The sequence below is a fragment of the Phacochoerus africanus genome, chromosome 5, assembly GCF_016906955.1.
Source record: "Phacochoerus africanus isolate WHEZ1 chromosome 5, ROS_Pafr_v1, whole genome shotgun sequence".
Lineage (NCBI taxonomy): Eukaryota > Metazoa > Chordata > Mammalia > Artiodactyla > Suidae > Phacochoerus > Phacochoerus africanus.
The window spans coordinates 119,212,871-119,227,540 of NC_062548.1; the positions used below are offsets into that span (position 1 = coordinate 119,212,871).

Consider the following 14,670-nt stretch of genomic DNA (forward strand, 5'->3'; position numbering starts at 1 on the left):
CTGCTTAAAGCCAGACTCTTTCTGCAGGAAATGAAATCGTTTATTCTGTTCGATGATCTCATAGCTAATTGACACAGGAAAACCTAGGTCTCCTTCCATTATAAGGTTGTCACACCCAAAGAGGCCAGTTTTAAATGGTGGGTGAAGTGTCTAGGGGAGAATGTGGTATGCAGATTAGTGTCAAGAGAGATTAGTCAGCTTTCCTGGAATCCATATTGCTTCCCCAACAGAAAAACTATTTCCATTCTTAGTGCATTATGCAGTTTTGTTGAACAACTGGGAGCTTGGATGACGAGAATCCTCTAATTTTGACGCAGCTTGGTGATTTTTACAAGACTTTTCTCAAGTCTTCAATTATTCTTAGTGAGGCAAAGAGGAGAACTTTTATCCAATAAATATTAGGCTCTCTATTGCTAATGTACGGAGGAATTCTGGAAATGAACATAATTCCTTCTTTCAACAGAGCTTTTCATATTAACCGTGTCCCTTAACCTTTTTCTTTGGAAGTTAAACATTTTCTATCTTCATGTTCAGCTTTTTGTGTCATTCTTAATTCTTGCGCGGGCGGGGCAGCAGTGCTAAATGAGGCTTTTAATAGGAAGAATTCATTCTTTGTGACTCCGCCTTAGATCTGGCTAAGGTTATAGAAAACACTCTAAGACAGACACTGCTTTGCTTTGTTTAAAGACACAGGGTTCCAGCGTTTGCTCTTTCTTAAGCTTACCGTGTGCCAGACACTGCATAGATCTATCTTATCAGCGTTATCATTCACATCTTTACAACCTTGAAAAGTGACTCAAGTTCAGCGTCTTGTCTTGGATATCAACGGATTCCAACTCAGGTCACCGCGCCCTGGTCTTCGCCCCCCCTCCCCTTCACCCCCCGCCTTTGCCGGTCGTTCCTAGTACCATCCAGGCCACCTGGGGGTGATGGTGGGGTTCTCCGGCCTGGCAAGGGGTGAAGGCTCCGAGACCGACTCCAGCGTTCGCGCGCGCCTATCCCGCGCGCACTCTGTTTTTTCCCATCCCCTCCTTGCTAGGCAGCCGGCCAGACCTGGAAACCATAGAGCTGACACAGCCCAGAGCGTACCTTTCTTGGCCGCCAAGCTCTGACAGCGCTCCGCTGGGCGGGGCCTACTGGAGGGGCGGGGGAAGAGGAGGGAGCAGCCTACAAGGGAAAGGCTGGCCGGCCTTGCAGCGCCCCGCAGCGGTCACTGCCGGAAGCGGTCTCGTTGGCCCTGCGGCGCTGGAGCCCTGACGCACGGAGCTCGGGAGCGAGAACGGGAGAGAAAGGGGTAGAAATGGCGGCTCCGCTCGGCTCCCGCTGAGGAGGGCGAAGCCGGCGGAGGGTCTGAGCTGTCGGCCTGGAGCTTCGGTGCCGTCTCCCGCTGTCTTCTCACGCCGACTTTCCTTCCTCTGTCTTACTCTCGCCTGTCCTCGTCTGCGCTCCGCAGAGTCCGGGTCGGCTTGTCTTTCCCGGCCCGGCTCCACTGGCCCTGACTGCCCGGCCGGCGGGCCGGCCTTCCTTGGCTCTCCCCGGCGCGGCGGGCGCCGCGGGCGCGGCGTGGACCCCGTCCTCCTGGCTGGACCATGGTGAACACCCGGAAGAGCTCCCTGCGCCTTCTCGGATCTAAGTCGCCTGGGCCTGGGCCTGGGCCTGGGGCCGGAGTAGAGCCTGGGGCGACCGGAGGCAGCAGCCATTTCATCTCCTCTCGGACCCGCTCCTCCAAGACCCGCGCTGCCAGCTGCCCCGCCGCCAAGGCCGGGGGAAGCGGTGGCGCCGGCGTCGCTCTGGATGAGGCCCGGGTAAGAGCGCGGCGGCCCGAGTCCGGAGGCTCTCGAGTCGGCCCGGCCGCCGGGGCTTTGTCTGGCCAGGTTGGGGCAGGCAGCCTCCAGGGGAGACCGCTCGGTCGGCTGGAGACCCGGGTCTGCGGGTGCGGTGGAGGGTGGCAGCTGGCTAGTTAGGGCCGCATCAGCTTAGCTGGCCCGGCTCTTTTGTGTGGAGAGCGGGACTTGAGTCCAGGGGAGAAGACTTTGGGTGTGTGTGTGTGTGGGGGGGTGTTTTCGGGGACGTTAGAGCAGTCTGCTTTCTGTGTCCTTGTCCCGCCTGAGAGGGGAATTCTAAGGGAGCAAGAGCGAAGGGCTGGACTCTCCGGGTGGACGGGCTGGAGAGGAGAAGTGAAAGTTTTCTGCGGTGTCAAACCCTTCTTGTGAGCGTGTCAGCTCCTGCCGGTGTCTAACTCCGGCTTACTCTCAAACTGGGGGTGGTTCAAGTTGGTGAGGAAGTGAACGAGAGCTCCAGTTGGCAGCCTGGCAGGGATGCTGAAAAAAGTTTGTAGCTGCTCTGACACCAACTTTAAAAACAAAATCAACACTATCGCCTCTCCAGGCAGGAGCGATCAAATGTGATATTGTAGCTAGAGAACCCGCCAGCCGGCCAACCAGAGTTCTTGTGGGGTCTCGGTCGGTAGAGCTTTCAAGTGGAGACTTCAGGTCACAAAAGGGGCATGTCAGAAATTGTGGATAGTAGGCACTATCGTCTCCAAATTGTGTTTTTTTGGGTGTCTCTCCATTTTTGTTATGGGGATAGTTTATAAAAGGCGACTTAACACCATCGTGGTTCCACTGCTCCTAAAGTGACATTTGAAGAAGGCCGGCGATGATTTCGTTTAGTTTTTTTTTTTTTTAAAGTGGTAGCTCTTAAAATTTTATTACATTGTAATGCTCTAAGCTGTAACATGTATGTTTTATCACTTTAAAGGTATTGATAAGGGTGTGTTATGAGATTGGTTATGAATTCAGAAAAGAGAATGTTTCTGTCTAGAGAGGCTAATTTACTAAGAGTAATTTTTCTGGAAATTTTGTTATTCTTACGGGAGGAAAGCAATATATATTTTTTTCTATGGGGTCTGCAAGATCATGGTTTGTGTGTGCTTTTTCTGTGTATCTCTCACTGTTCTGATACCAGAATGAACTGAGGCAAATACAATAGACATATTTTACTGAAGTTTTCTGAAATATGTTGTATGAAAATGTGTTTGGCTTTTATTTTGCTAAAAATGTGGAAAATATTTTAAAAGTTGTCTTATTAGACTAATTTGGGGCTTACAGATCTTTTAGATTGAAATAAGAAAAACTAGGCTTTCTGTAGAAATTATTCCAAACATGTACGAGTGTAGTGACTTTCCTAAGCTAAAATATATTTTAAAAGTAATTTAAGAAAGATTTGCCTCTATTCTTAAGTACAAATAAAATATTTAGAGTGTAAGCATTTAATTGTATGATGCTATGAATGCCTAGACTGTTAGAGCAGTGTCTCATTTATCTGAAGCAATTAGCTCATCTGTCACTGATCATTTTGTGGTCCCATTTTTGAATTCATGGATATTATGCTGTCCTTACCCCCTGGAGAATAAGGTGAACTAATTTGTCAAGCAGCTGTTATGGAGATGTTAAAAGGCAAGGAATCAATAGTCTAATGTAGAAATGAACATGTGGTGGCTTTTAAATTGCTGGAAGAATGAAGGTATTAGAGCTTTTTCTAGAAGGATGCTAATGAAACTTTGTTTCAAAGATCCTTTTAAAATGTTTTGAAAGACCATGAACTACAGGCTAATGAGGATTTACTTTAAAATATTTGTTTTTCAGTTTTAAGATTTGTATTTTGACTCTAGTAGATAATGGAATGATCTAATTGCTTCCTCTGAGGAAATTTAAGAGATTTACTAATCCTGTGTTGTGATTGGTCCTTTAGAAGAGGATAAATTATAATTCTGAATTTCAGTTTATGGAGAGTGTATTTATGAAGCAGGGTATATATTTCTTTGCTGTGTATTTCTGAAATAGATTAATTTGAGTTTGGTAAGCTCTTCCTCTCAAGTGTTTTTTGTTGTTGTTGTTTTTTGTTTTTTTGAGGCCACACCTGAGCCATACGGAGGTTCCCAGGCTAGGGGTGGAACTGCAGCTGTAGCTGCTGGCCTACACTACAGCTCACAGCAATGCCAGATCCTTAACCCACTTAGCAAGGCCAGGGATCCGAACTTGCGTCCTCATGGATGCTGGTCGGATTCCTTAACTGCTGAGCCACTACGGGAACTCCTCAAGTTGGTTTTATGTTACAAGAATTTAGCATTCCTCCTGGTTCACTCTTTCAGGGTGTGTGTGTGTGTGTGTGTGTGTTTGCTTTTTAGGGCTGCACCTGGGGTATATGGCAGTTCCCTGGCGAAGGGGTCAAATTGGAGCTGCAGTTGCTGGCCACAGCCACAGCAACACAGGATCAGAGCTGCATCTGCAACCTACACCACAGCTCACAGCAACACTGGATCATTAACCTGCTGAGCAAGGCCAGGGATGGAACCCAAATCCTCATGGATACTAGTCAGGTTCTTAATCCACTGAGCCACAATGGGAACTCCCCTTTCTGGTATTCTTAAAGGTACTCTCTATGTGATGTCTTAGACATTTGCTAGTGTTTGTAAAGACTTATTTGGTGGAAAATGGAGACTCTTATTTTTGTAGGAAGAAATGTATTCCTCTTTATACAATATAAATTGAAGAGGTTCTCCTTTTTCTATTTTTGTGTGATGCTCTTCATACTTAATGCTGATATCCCTCCCCTGCCTCCACTTCCTTCCCCTCTGACTCTTTTTTAGACTGTTTCATTCACTGTGTCTAGAGACAAAAAAGCCTTAGGACCATATACTGTCATAGCTTTGCCTTTTCCCCAAGTATGTGTAGGGTGGGGAAATAAACATAGGATACATTCTGTTGATTATTGGAATGATTTTCTTGTGCCTACACTTTTTAAATGTCAAATGGATTTGTGCTCTGCAGTTGTCTCCTATATACTTGGCTTTTGTGTTTGTTTGTTTACATTGTGTACAACTTGACCTCTTTTGGGTCTGTTAATCTGACCATCAGTAATTAGCATTTATTTGCTCCACCTAAGAGTCATTTTCAGCATACTAATACTGTATTCACAGAAGTGGAAAGCAGTCTTTGAAAAATATTTCAACTCTTTTTCTGCCTTGGTTAGTTAGACCTGTTTGTTGGTACTTATGTGGCTTTTGACTCTACATCTTAGTTGAGAGGATCAAAATAGATATTTTAGGTAACTTTGTAGGTAAACTTGATTTATTTTAATTTTATTTTTAGTAAAAACCTTTGAGTCCTCCTTTAAAATGCTCTTTAATCACTCTGTACTTTAATTATTTTCCAACACTCATGAATTTGCCAATGAAACACAGGCAGAGTGGTCCAAGTTGAGGGTTAAACACGAAAAGAATCTGAAAGGGAAATGTAACCATGTATATATAACACTCTTAGATGAGCAGGGAAAAATCCAAGTTCCTCGGAGTAGAGCAAGTTTTTCCTTATATCAGATTCATATGGAGCGCCATATAGGTGATAAATGTAGTAAAACAGTCACAGTTTTGAATCAAAGCAGCTGTAGCGTTCATAGGACTATCTCCAGGATCCAACTGAAAATGCAGCTTTTAAAAATTCAATTATTGGTCACTTTTGTATTTCAAATATACAAAGTTGTAGTTTTTTTAGTTCATGGATGAAATTTGCCCCTGCAGAAGTGAATGTGTATTAGTTTCTTAAATCATTTTCCTTGGCATATCATCTTTTTAATCACTCTTTTCTAGATCCTTGAGTGTCTCCTGTATACCTAATTACAGATAAACCTGTAACCTCTGAAAGTTTAGGTGGACAGGTGGTAGGATTAACACTAGTAATGCTAACTAAGGAGCCCAAACAGTGTCTGTACCTGAATGGGGAGTGATTCTGTCACTATAAAGTTACACTTCAGAAAAGTGCCGTATTACTTTGAATTGTGTATTTGGCATTAATTTTGGACATACATAATGACATTTCATTTGTGTTATTGAGGGATTCCTTGTTATTTGGGTTTTTGGTCTTGTTCTAGGAATAGTTTATATTTCTGCTATGTCTCCCTGGTGGGGGAGGATTTTGTGAAAAATGAATTGTTGAATAAAAAGCATTTGGAATTTTTGGATACAAAGTTCTCTGGAAGTACAAAGTTAGGGGAAAAGTCTTTTTTTCTTTTTTTTTTGTTTTTTTGCCTTTTCTAGGGCTGCTCCCAGGGTGAATGGAGGTTCCCAGGCTAGGGGTCTAATTGGAGCTGTAGCCGCCAGCCTGTGCCACAGCCACATCAACGTGGGATCTGAACTGTGTCTGTGACCTACACCACAGTTCATGGCAATGCTGGATCATCAACCCACTGAGCGAGGCCAGGAATGGAACCCACAACCTCATGGTTCCTAATCCGATTAACCACTGGAACTCCGAAAAATCATTTAAAATGTGTTAACTTTATGGAGTTCCCGTCGTGGCATGGGTGGTTAACGAATCTGACTAGGAACCATGAGGTTGCGGGTTCGATCCTTGGCCTTGCTCAGTGAGTTAAGGATCCCGAGTTGCTGTGGCTGTGGTGTAGGCCAGAGGCTACAGCTCTGATTAGACCCCTAGCCTGGGAACCTCCATATGCTGCAAGAGCGGCCCAAGAAATGGCAAAAAGACAAAAAAAAAAAAAAGTGTTAACTTTGTTTAAATATGAGCTGGATAGTTTTAGAGAGGTAATATTGTGTGTGGCTTATATTAAACAACAGAAAAGATATCTACATTAACAATAATAGGCTGTAATTTGTATTAGTTTTTGTTTAATTTTTTTATTTTTGGGCTCATCCACAGCATGTAAAAGTTCCCAGTCCAGGGAATGCACCTGAGCCACAGCAGCAACCTGAGCCATAGCAGTGACAATGTTGGGTCCTTAACCTGCTGAGCCACCAGGGAATTCCTGTATTAGCTTTCAGATACTTTGAGTGTATGCTGTAAGATTCTGAACTTCATGTTCTTGGAGTTTTTCTGGTGGCATGGCGTGGGTTAAGGATCCACTGTTGTCACTGTTGTGGCTCAGGTTTCTACTGTGGTGCAGATTTGATCCCTGGTCCTGGAACTTCCTCATGCTGCCATTGAGGCCAAAAAAAAAAAAAATCCCCCAAACAAAAATTTCAGATTCTTTTAAACTGTAAGTATTTTGGTATAAGATTTTTTTTTCATTTTTATTTGTTTATTTATTTAATTAATTAATTAATTAATTTTTTGCTTTTTAGGGCTGCACCTGCAGCATATGGAAGTTCCCAGGCTAGGGGTTGAATCGGAGCTGCAGCTGCCAGCCTACACCACAGCCACAGCAATGCGGGAGCCGGGCTGTGTCTGAGACCTACACCACAGCTCACAGCAATGCCAGATCTCATTTTTAGATTGCTATTTTATTTTTATCTGGAGGTAGTAGGATATATACCTTTGGTTAAAGTCTTTCTCTCTTAGACTCATCTATTAGAGTAGACCATAAGCTCCCTGACAGCAGGCATTGTAACTTTTTCCCACCTCCCTAAACTGCTGCATTCCCAGAGCCTAGTGCATCATTTGGAATATAGAAGATGCTTAATAATTATTTGTTAAGTGAATAAATGAATAGCATATTAAATAGCCAGCTTAATATGTGAAAATTGTGATGATTGGACTCTGAGAATAGAGGGTTAATAAGACATAGCCTTTACTTTCAAGGCTCTAAGTATGTACATGATATACAAATGAGAAATTAACAGGCTAAATCAGTTAAAAGTGGGGGCCAGATGACCTGGATACTCACTTGCTTCAAGAAAAGTTTTAATTTTTTACTCACTGAATGTTTTGAGTGGAACTTCTTGGGGTTCTTTAAGGATGGAGACGGTCATGCTTACAGCTGTAGTGCCTGCAACAATGCCTTCTAGACATAGCGCTCAATATATAGTTTTTGGGTGTATCAATGGAAAGTAGCCTCATTTAAAATTATTTTCAAGTTGGCAGTCTTCACTTTTACTGTATTTACTTGCTGCATTTTGCCCTTTGGCCCATTTGGTGGTAGCCTAATGAGAGGAGTAAACTAAAGTTTGTTTAGCAGCCCATGCCAGATGTTTAATGCTGTCACATCTAATTCCTGCAACAATCCTGTAAGGCAGGTGATGGTATCCCCACTTTACAGCTGAGGAAATTGAATTGCTGAAGAGCTTAGGTGGCCTGTCGAAGACCAAATAGGCATAAGTGGTAGGGTACTATTTAAATCTAGTTCTGCCTCCTCCACTTATATATCTTACTGCCTCATGTATATTTATCACTACTTTTTGATGCCTGCCGCTCAATCAGTTTTCACAAATATCTGAAAAAGTAAAGAAGGCCACTGTTGTACAGTCAGGAAATATTGTACATACTGCATATAGATAGATTTTTATTAGACTATCTAGAGTTGTGGTGTCTAGTATTGTACTGGGACAGGAAGTATGAACAGTAGCCTATAGTGATGTGAAATATAGGACAGCAATTTTTACTAATTGCTTGTTGCCTGATTTCAGGGAGTGAGTGTAGGGAGAGGAGCAGGCATATTATAAAGAGATAATTTTTTGGCAATATTTTTGCTTCCCCATATTTTAAAGATGGCTTGGGAAAAAATACCTATAAAGGGACTAAATCTGGGACCTGTGATCTCTAGATGTGTGCTTGTGCTCCCATTTTTCCCTCTGCTCGGTAATACTGATTTATCAGTGTGTACATTTCTTTTATGCTCTAGGAATCTATTTGTCTCTGGGGTAGATAAGTGTTTTCCATTTGAAAAAAAATTTTCAGACTTTACATCTCTTGAAAAGATTTCTGTGGCATATTTATATATGAAGATACATAGTGTTGAATTAAACATGTTCAGTGTTACTAGTTTCTGTCTATATTCTAGGGCCCAAGTTGGAGTCTCTGAAACAGTGGTACTTCAGCTACCTATAAAATGCTCCATTTCTAGGAGTAGTGTATCCCGTTCCACACAACCCTGCCAATATTTGGCAATATCTAGCTTTTTAAGTGTTTTTCTTTGATTACTAATGAGAATGAGCAACTCTTTATGTCCTTAGTAATTTTTTTGATTTATTCATCTCTAAAATGCTTGTTAATGCTTTTTCTATTTTCTACTGGGGTTGCTGTTTTTTCTTGTTTTCCAAGAGTGGCTTTTAACCATTTTTTGCCCCATAGTAAGGGATACTTTTTATTTTGTGATGCTGTACACACACAGTTTTGCTTTTGCTATTTAGATCTTTGATTTATTTTGTTCGTTCTATTAGACAACCTGTTCTGTAATGCCACTTTATAATATAACAAGTTCCCATATATATCCTGTTTTGACCTCTCTATTCTTTTTTGTTGGTCTAGTTATTCTTATGGCAGTGCCATACTGTTTCTATGACTGTGGGATTTTTTTTTTTAAATGGGTTTTTTTTTTTTTTTTTGGCTGCACCATGGCACGTGGAAGTTCCTGGGCCAGAGATTGAACCTACGTCCCATCAGTGACCTAAGCCACTGCAGTGACAAAGCTGGATCTTTAACCCTGCTGTGCCACAAGGGAACTCCTCTATAGTTTCAAGGTTATGTCTTAATATCCTAAAAGGCAAATTCTTTTTCTTTGTTATTTTTCAAAATTGACTTAGATATTAAAGATTTTTATTTTTGTATATATTTTCAGTTAAGATTATAGAGTTCCTCAAAAGATCCAACTAGAATTTTGATTGGAAATGTTTTTGAATTCCTAGATTAATTTACAGAGAATTGACGCTTTCATAATAAGTTGTCCAAGAGTATGGAACGTCTCTCAAATAACATGGTTTGCATATTTTTCTTGCAGAAGTTGATGATTTTTTTGTGACGTAATATATTGTCACTATTGGTAAATGTTCTTTGTGTGCTTGGGAAAAATGTATTTTTATTACTTATAAAAAATAAATATATATATATATATGTTGGAAAACAGTATGACATGGAAAATATTATAGTGTGAATTTATTTTTATTTTTTATTTTGTCTTTTTAGGGCCATACCTGTGACATATGGAAGTTCCCAGGCTAGGGGTCAAATTGGAGTTCTAGCCACAGCCATGCTAGAACCGAGCCACATCTGTGACCTACACTGCAGCTCACAGTAACACTGGATCCTTTAACACACTGAGCCAGGCCAGGGATCCAACCTGAGTCCTCATGAATACCAGTCAGGTTTGTTACCACTGAGCCATGATGGGAACTCTGTGGTGTGAATCTGTTGATTTTTCAGATATTCCGTATTCTACATTGTCCCATGTTAAGATTGTACCTAATTTTTTTATTGTTCAAATTCTGCTCATATATATATAGTTAAATAAACTTTTTATTTTAGAATAGTTTACAATTCTCTTCTTGCTTTATTCTTTAATACATTTGTTATCAAAAAGTATGTTGCTTTTTCAAATTGTTGGGCATTTATTTTCTCATTATTTTTTTGCTGTTTACTTTCAGTTTCTTACTCCTGTGCTCAAAGAACATATTCCATATGATTTTGATCTTTTGAAATTTGTTCTCACTTATTTTTGTCATCCAGTTTATGGTTAGTTTTGGTAATATTCCATGTGCACTTTAAAAGAATGTGGATTCTGCAGTTGGGGGTGCAGTGTTACAGATATATCCACTAGGTCACATTTGTAGATCTTTTGCTGTTTTTTTTTTATTATTATTATTTTTTTTAACTGCGCCATGTGGAAGTTCGCAGGCCTGGGATCAGACTTGAGACACAGCAGTGATAAAGCCAAATCATTAACTGTTAGGCCACCAGGGAACTCCTGGTTTTAGTTTCCTTTGTGTGTGTGTGTGTGATTGCTCTTAAGACTTAAATGTCTCTTTATTAACTTATTTTTTCTTCTGTTGTTGTTGTTGTTGTTGTTGCTATTTCTTGGGCTGCTCCCGCGGCATATGGAGGTTCCCAGGCTAGGGGTTGAATCGGAGCTGTACCCACCAGCCTACGCCAGAGCCATGGCAACGCGGGATCCGAGCCGCGTCTGCAACCTACACCACAGCTCACGGCAACGCCGGATCGTTCACCCACTGAGCAAGGGCAGGGACCGAACCCGCAACCTCATGGTTCCTAGTCAGATTCGTTAACCACTGCGCCACGACGGGAACTCCTAACTTATTTTTTCTTAAAAAATTGTGTGCCATCTAACATGCTCTTGTAATATTCCATCTCTCTTCTTGCCTTATACTGTCTAGAATCTTAGCTTTGATTTTTTTTGAGTACTTTTTCTTTTTCTCTGGAGTCTCTCTCATCACCGCCCCCAATCTCCCTGGTAGGTCTCTGACCTACACCACAGCTCATGGCAATGCCAGATCCTTAACCCACTGAGCAAGGCCAGGGATCAAACCTGAATCCTCATGGATACTAGTCAGTCTTAACCCATTGAGCCACGATGGAAAGTCCCTGGAGGTTTTTCTAATAACAATAAATGTCACTAATTTACTTTATTTAAAAAAATTTTTTTTGCTCTTATTTTTTTTTTGGGGGGGGGGGACGACACCTGTGGCTTATGAAAGTTCCCAGGCTGCGGTCAAATCAGAGCTGCAACTGCTGACCACAGCTACAGCCTTGTAGGATCCGAGCCACATTTGCGACCTGTACCACCGCTCACGGCAACACCAGATCCCCAACCCCCTGAGTGAGGCCAGGGATTAAACCCGAATCTTGATGGATATTAGTTGGATTCGTTTCTGCTGTGCCACAATGGGAACTCCCTTTCTTTTTATATTTTGTGTCATTATTCTGCATTTATTTCTCTTTTTTTGTGAGTGCTTCTTCCAAGAATATTTTCAGTCTGGGACTTTTTTTGTGACAACTTTCTGAGGCATTACATGCCTGAGAATATTTTCAGTATGCTCTTTAATTTAAATGAAAACTTGGCTGGATACAAAATTCTAGGTCTAATACTTTGAGAATACTACGTTGTTGAAGTTCCCATCGTGGCACAGCAGAAATGAATCTGACTGGGAACCATGAGGTTGCGGGTTCAATCCCTGGCCTCGCTCAGTGGGTTAAGGATCTGGCATTGCCGTGAGCTGTGGTGTGGGTCACAGACGCGGCTTGGATCTGGCATTGCTGTGGCTGTGGCTTAGGCCGACAGCTGTAGCTCCGATTGGACCCCTAACCTGGGAAAGTCCATATGCCACAGGTGCAGCCCTAAAAAGACAAAAAAAAAAAAAACCCCAAAACCAAGAGTATTATTTTGTTGTCACCTTGCATCCATTGTTACTCTTGAAGTTTGATGTTTGAGTCTTTTGTAGGTGTTCTGTTCTTTCTCCTTTGAAACTTCATAGTTTCGTCTTTTTTCATAAATTTTGTGTGTGTGTGTGCCAGTAGTATGTGGAAGTTCTTGGGCCAGGGATGGCACGCGTGCCACAGCAGTGACCTGAGCCACTGCAGTGATAATGCCGTGTCCTTAACCCACTGCACCACAAGGGAACTCCTTCATAAATTTTTACTGTGTTTTAGTCATAGATTTTTCCTTCATTCTCTTGTTCCGCTATCTTAGATCTTTTAGTCTGTGGTTTTTTTCACCTATTTTGATTGTGGCAAATTTGTCATTGTTTCTTAATGGTAATCTAAAATTATTATTTCAAATATTACTTCTCTTTTTTTCATTCCTTCTGGAACTCATACCATTCAGACGTTGACACCTAGAAACATTTTGTCTCTAACTGATAATAAAGCAAACATTTTAGCTGTGGAGATTCTAGGGCCAGTGATTGAACCAGGGTGCCACAGCTGTGACCAAAGCCACATCAGTGGCAATACCAGTTCCTTAACCCACTGAGCCACCAGGGAACTCCTTATATGGATATATTTTTTTTAACGGAAGTGGAAGCATGTCTTTTTTTTTTCCCTCCCTCTTTTGATTCCCCCCTAGTATATGGAGTTCCCAGGCCAGGGACCAGATCTAAGCCATAGTTATGGCCTAGGCTGCAGTTGTGGCAAAGCTGGATCCTTTAACCCACTGTGCTGGCTGGGAATCCGCATCCCAGCACTCCAGAGACACCACTGATCCTGTTGGCCACAGCAGGAACTCTGAAATCATATACTATCTATGTTAGTTAATTTTTCTACCTCAGTGTGTATTATGTACATTGTTCAATTTCTGTCCTTCTTGCTGGTTTTCTAATGTTTTGTTGTATCCTTATGCCATCATTTCTTTAACTGTTCTCTGTTGGTACACATGTAGTTATCTCCATTTGTTTTCTCCTTTTTTTGGCGGCCCCGCAGCATAAGGAGTTCCAGGGCCAGGGATGAGATCCCAGCTGTGCTTATGCTGCAGCTATGGCAGGCTGGATCCTTAACCCACTGCACCAGCCTAGAGGTTGAACCTGTGCCTCCACAGTGACATGAGCCACTGTAGTCAGATTCTTAACCCACTGCACCAAGCAGGGACTCATGTCTTCATGTGTTTTTTTAGTGTGTGTGTGTGCCTTTTTTAGGCCCTTTTTTAGGGCTGCACCTGGGGCATATGTAGGTTCTCAGGCTAGGGGTTGAATTGGAGCTGTAGCCACTGGCCTACACCAGAGTTATAGCAACGTGGGATCCAAGCTGCCTCTGGGACTACACCACAGCTCACGGCCACACCAGATCCTTAACCCACTGAGCAAGGCCAAGGATCAAACCCGCGTCTTCATGGATGCTAGTTGAGTTTGCTAACCACTGAGCCATGACGGGAGCTCAGCCATATTTTTAATAGTATTTATAATATAGCAGAAAATGATCTTTCTCTTTTAGGTGAAGTGGAAATAGTCAAAGGTATAATGTGATTTTTTTTTTTCATTAAAAAATTTTTATTAAAGTATAGTTGATTTACAGTGTTGTGTTAATTTCTGCTGTACAGCAAAGTGATTCAGTTATACATACACATATATATCTCCTTTTTTTTTCAGATTTTTTTCCATATAGGTTATTACAGAACATTGGGTAGAGTCACCTGTGCTATTCAGCAGGTCTCTATTGACCATCCTTTCCATATACAAGAGTGTGCATATGCCAGTCCCAAACTCCCAGTCCATGCCTTTGGTAACCATGAATTTGTTTTCAAAGTCCATGGGTTTGTTTCTGTTCTGTAAATAAGTTCATTTGTGTAATTTTCTTTAGATTCTACATATAAGTGATATCATATGGTATTTGTCTTTGTCTTTCTCTTTATTTTTTTGTCTTTTTGCCATTTCTTGGGCCGCTTCCTCGGCATATGGAGGTTCCCAGGCTAGGGGTCTAATTGGAGCTGTAGCTGCCAGCCTACATCAGAGCCACAGCAACGCGGGATCTGAGCCGTGTCTGCAACCTACACCACAGCTCAACGGCAACGCCGGATTGAACCGGCAACCTCGTGGTTCCTAGTTGAATTTGTTAACCTCTGCGCCACAGTGGGAACTCCTGTCTTTCTCTTTCTGACTTCACTTAGTATGATAATCTCTAGTTTCATCCATGTTGCTGCAAAAGGCACTATTTCATTCTTTGCTGTAATGCATTTTAAATTTTTATAGGTTTTGCCAAATTGTTCTATAAAATAGGCTAAATCAATATATACCCCACTCTCAATGCCCTCATCCCTTTTAGCTTTTCATATGCCTTTTACTGGAAGATTTAAAGGGTTAGATTTTAGCTTTCTTGAAGGGCAGAGACTGTTTTATCACCAGGTATCTTAGTATCTAACATAATAATAGGTGTTAATGAATTTTGTTTGCAGAAGGAATGAACACTGAAGAGAATTAATAAGCTGATAGAGTTATGT

General features: G+C 41.7%; 1 protein-coding gene across 3 annotated transcripts in view; it reads left to right on the forward strand.

The window, feature by feature from the left end:
• Nucleotides 1-1,214: 1,214 nt before the first annotated feature.
• The window catches only part of ATAD2B (ATPase family AAA domain containing 2B), a 121,642-nt gene continuing 108,186 nt past the window's right edge, over nt 1,215-14,670 (forward strand). For all 3 annotated transcript variants that reach the window (XM_047782555.1, XM_047782556.1, XM_047782557.1), the window contains exon 1: nt 1,215-1,805. In XM_047782555.1, coding sequence (XP_047638511.1) covers nt 1,590-1,805 — 216 coding nt within the window. In that variant the 5' untranslated portion in view covers nt 1,215-1,589. The remainder of the gene's footprint in view (nt 1,806-14,670) is intronic.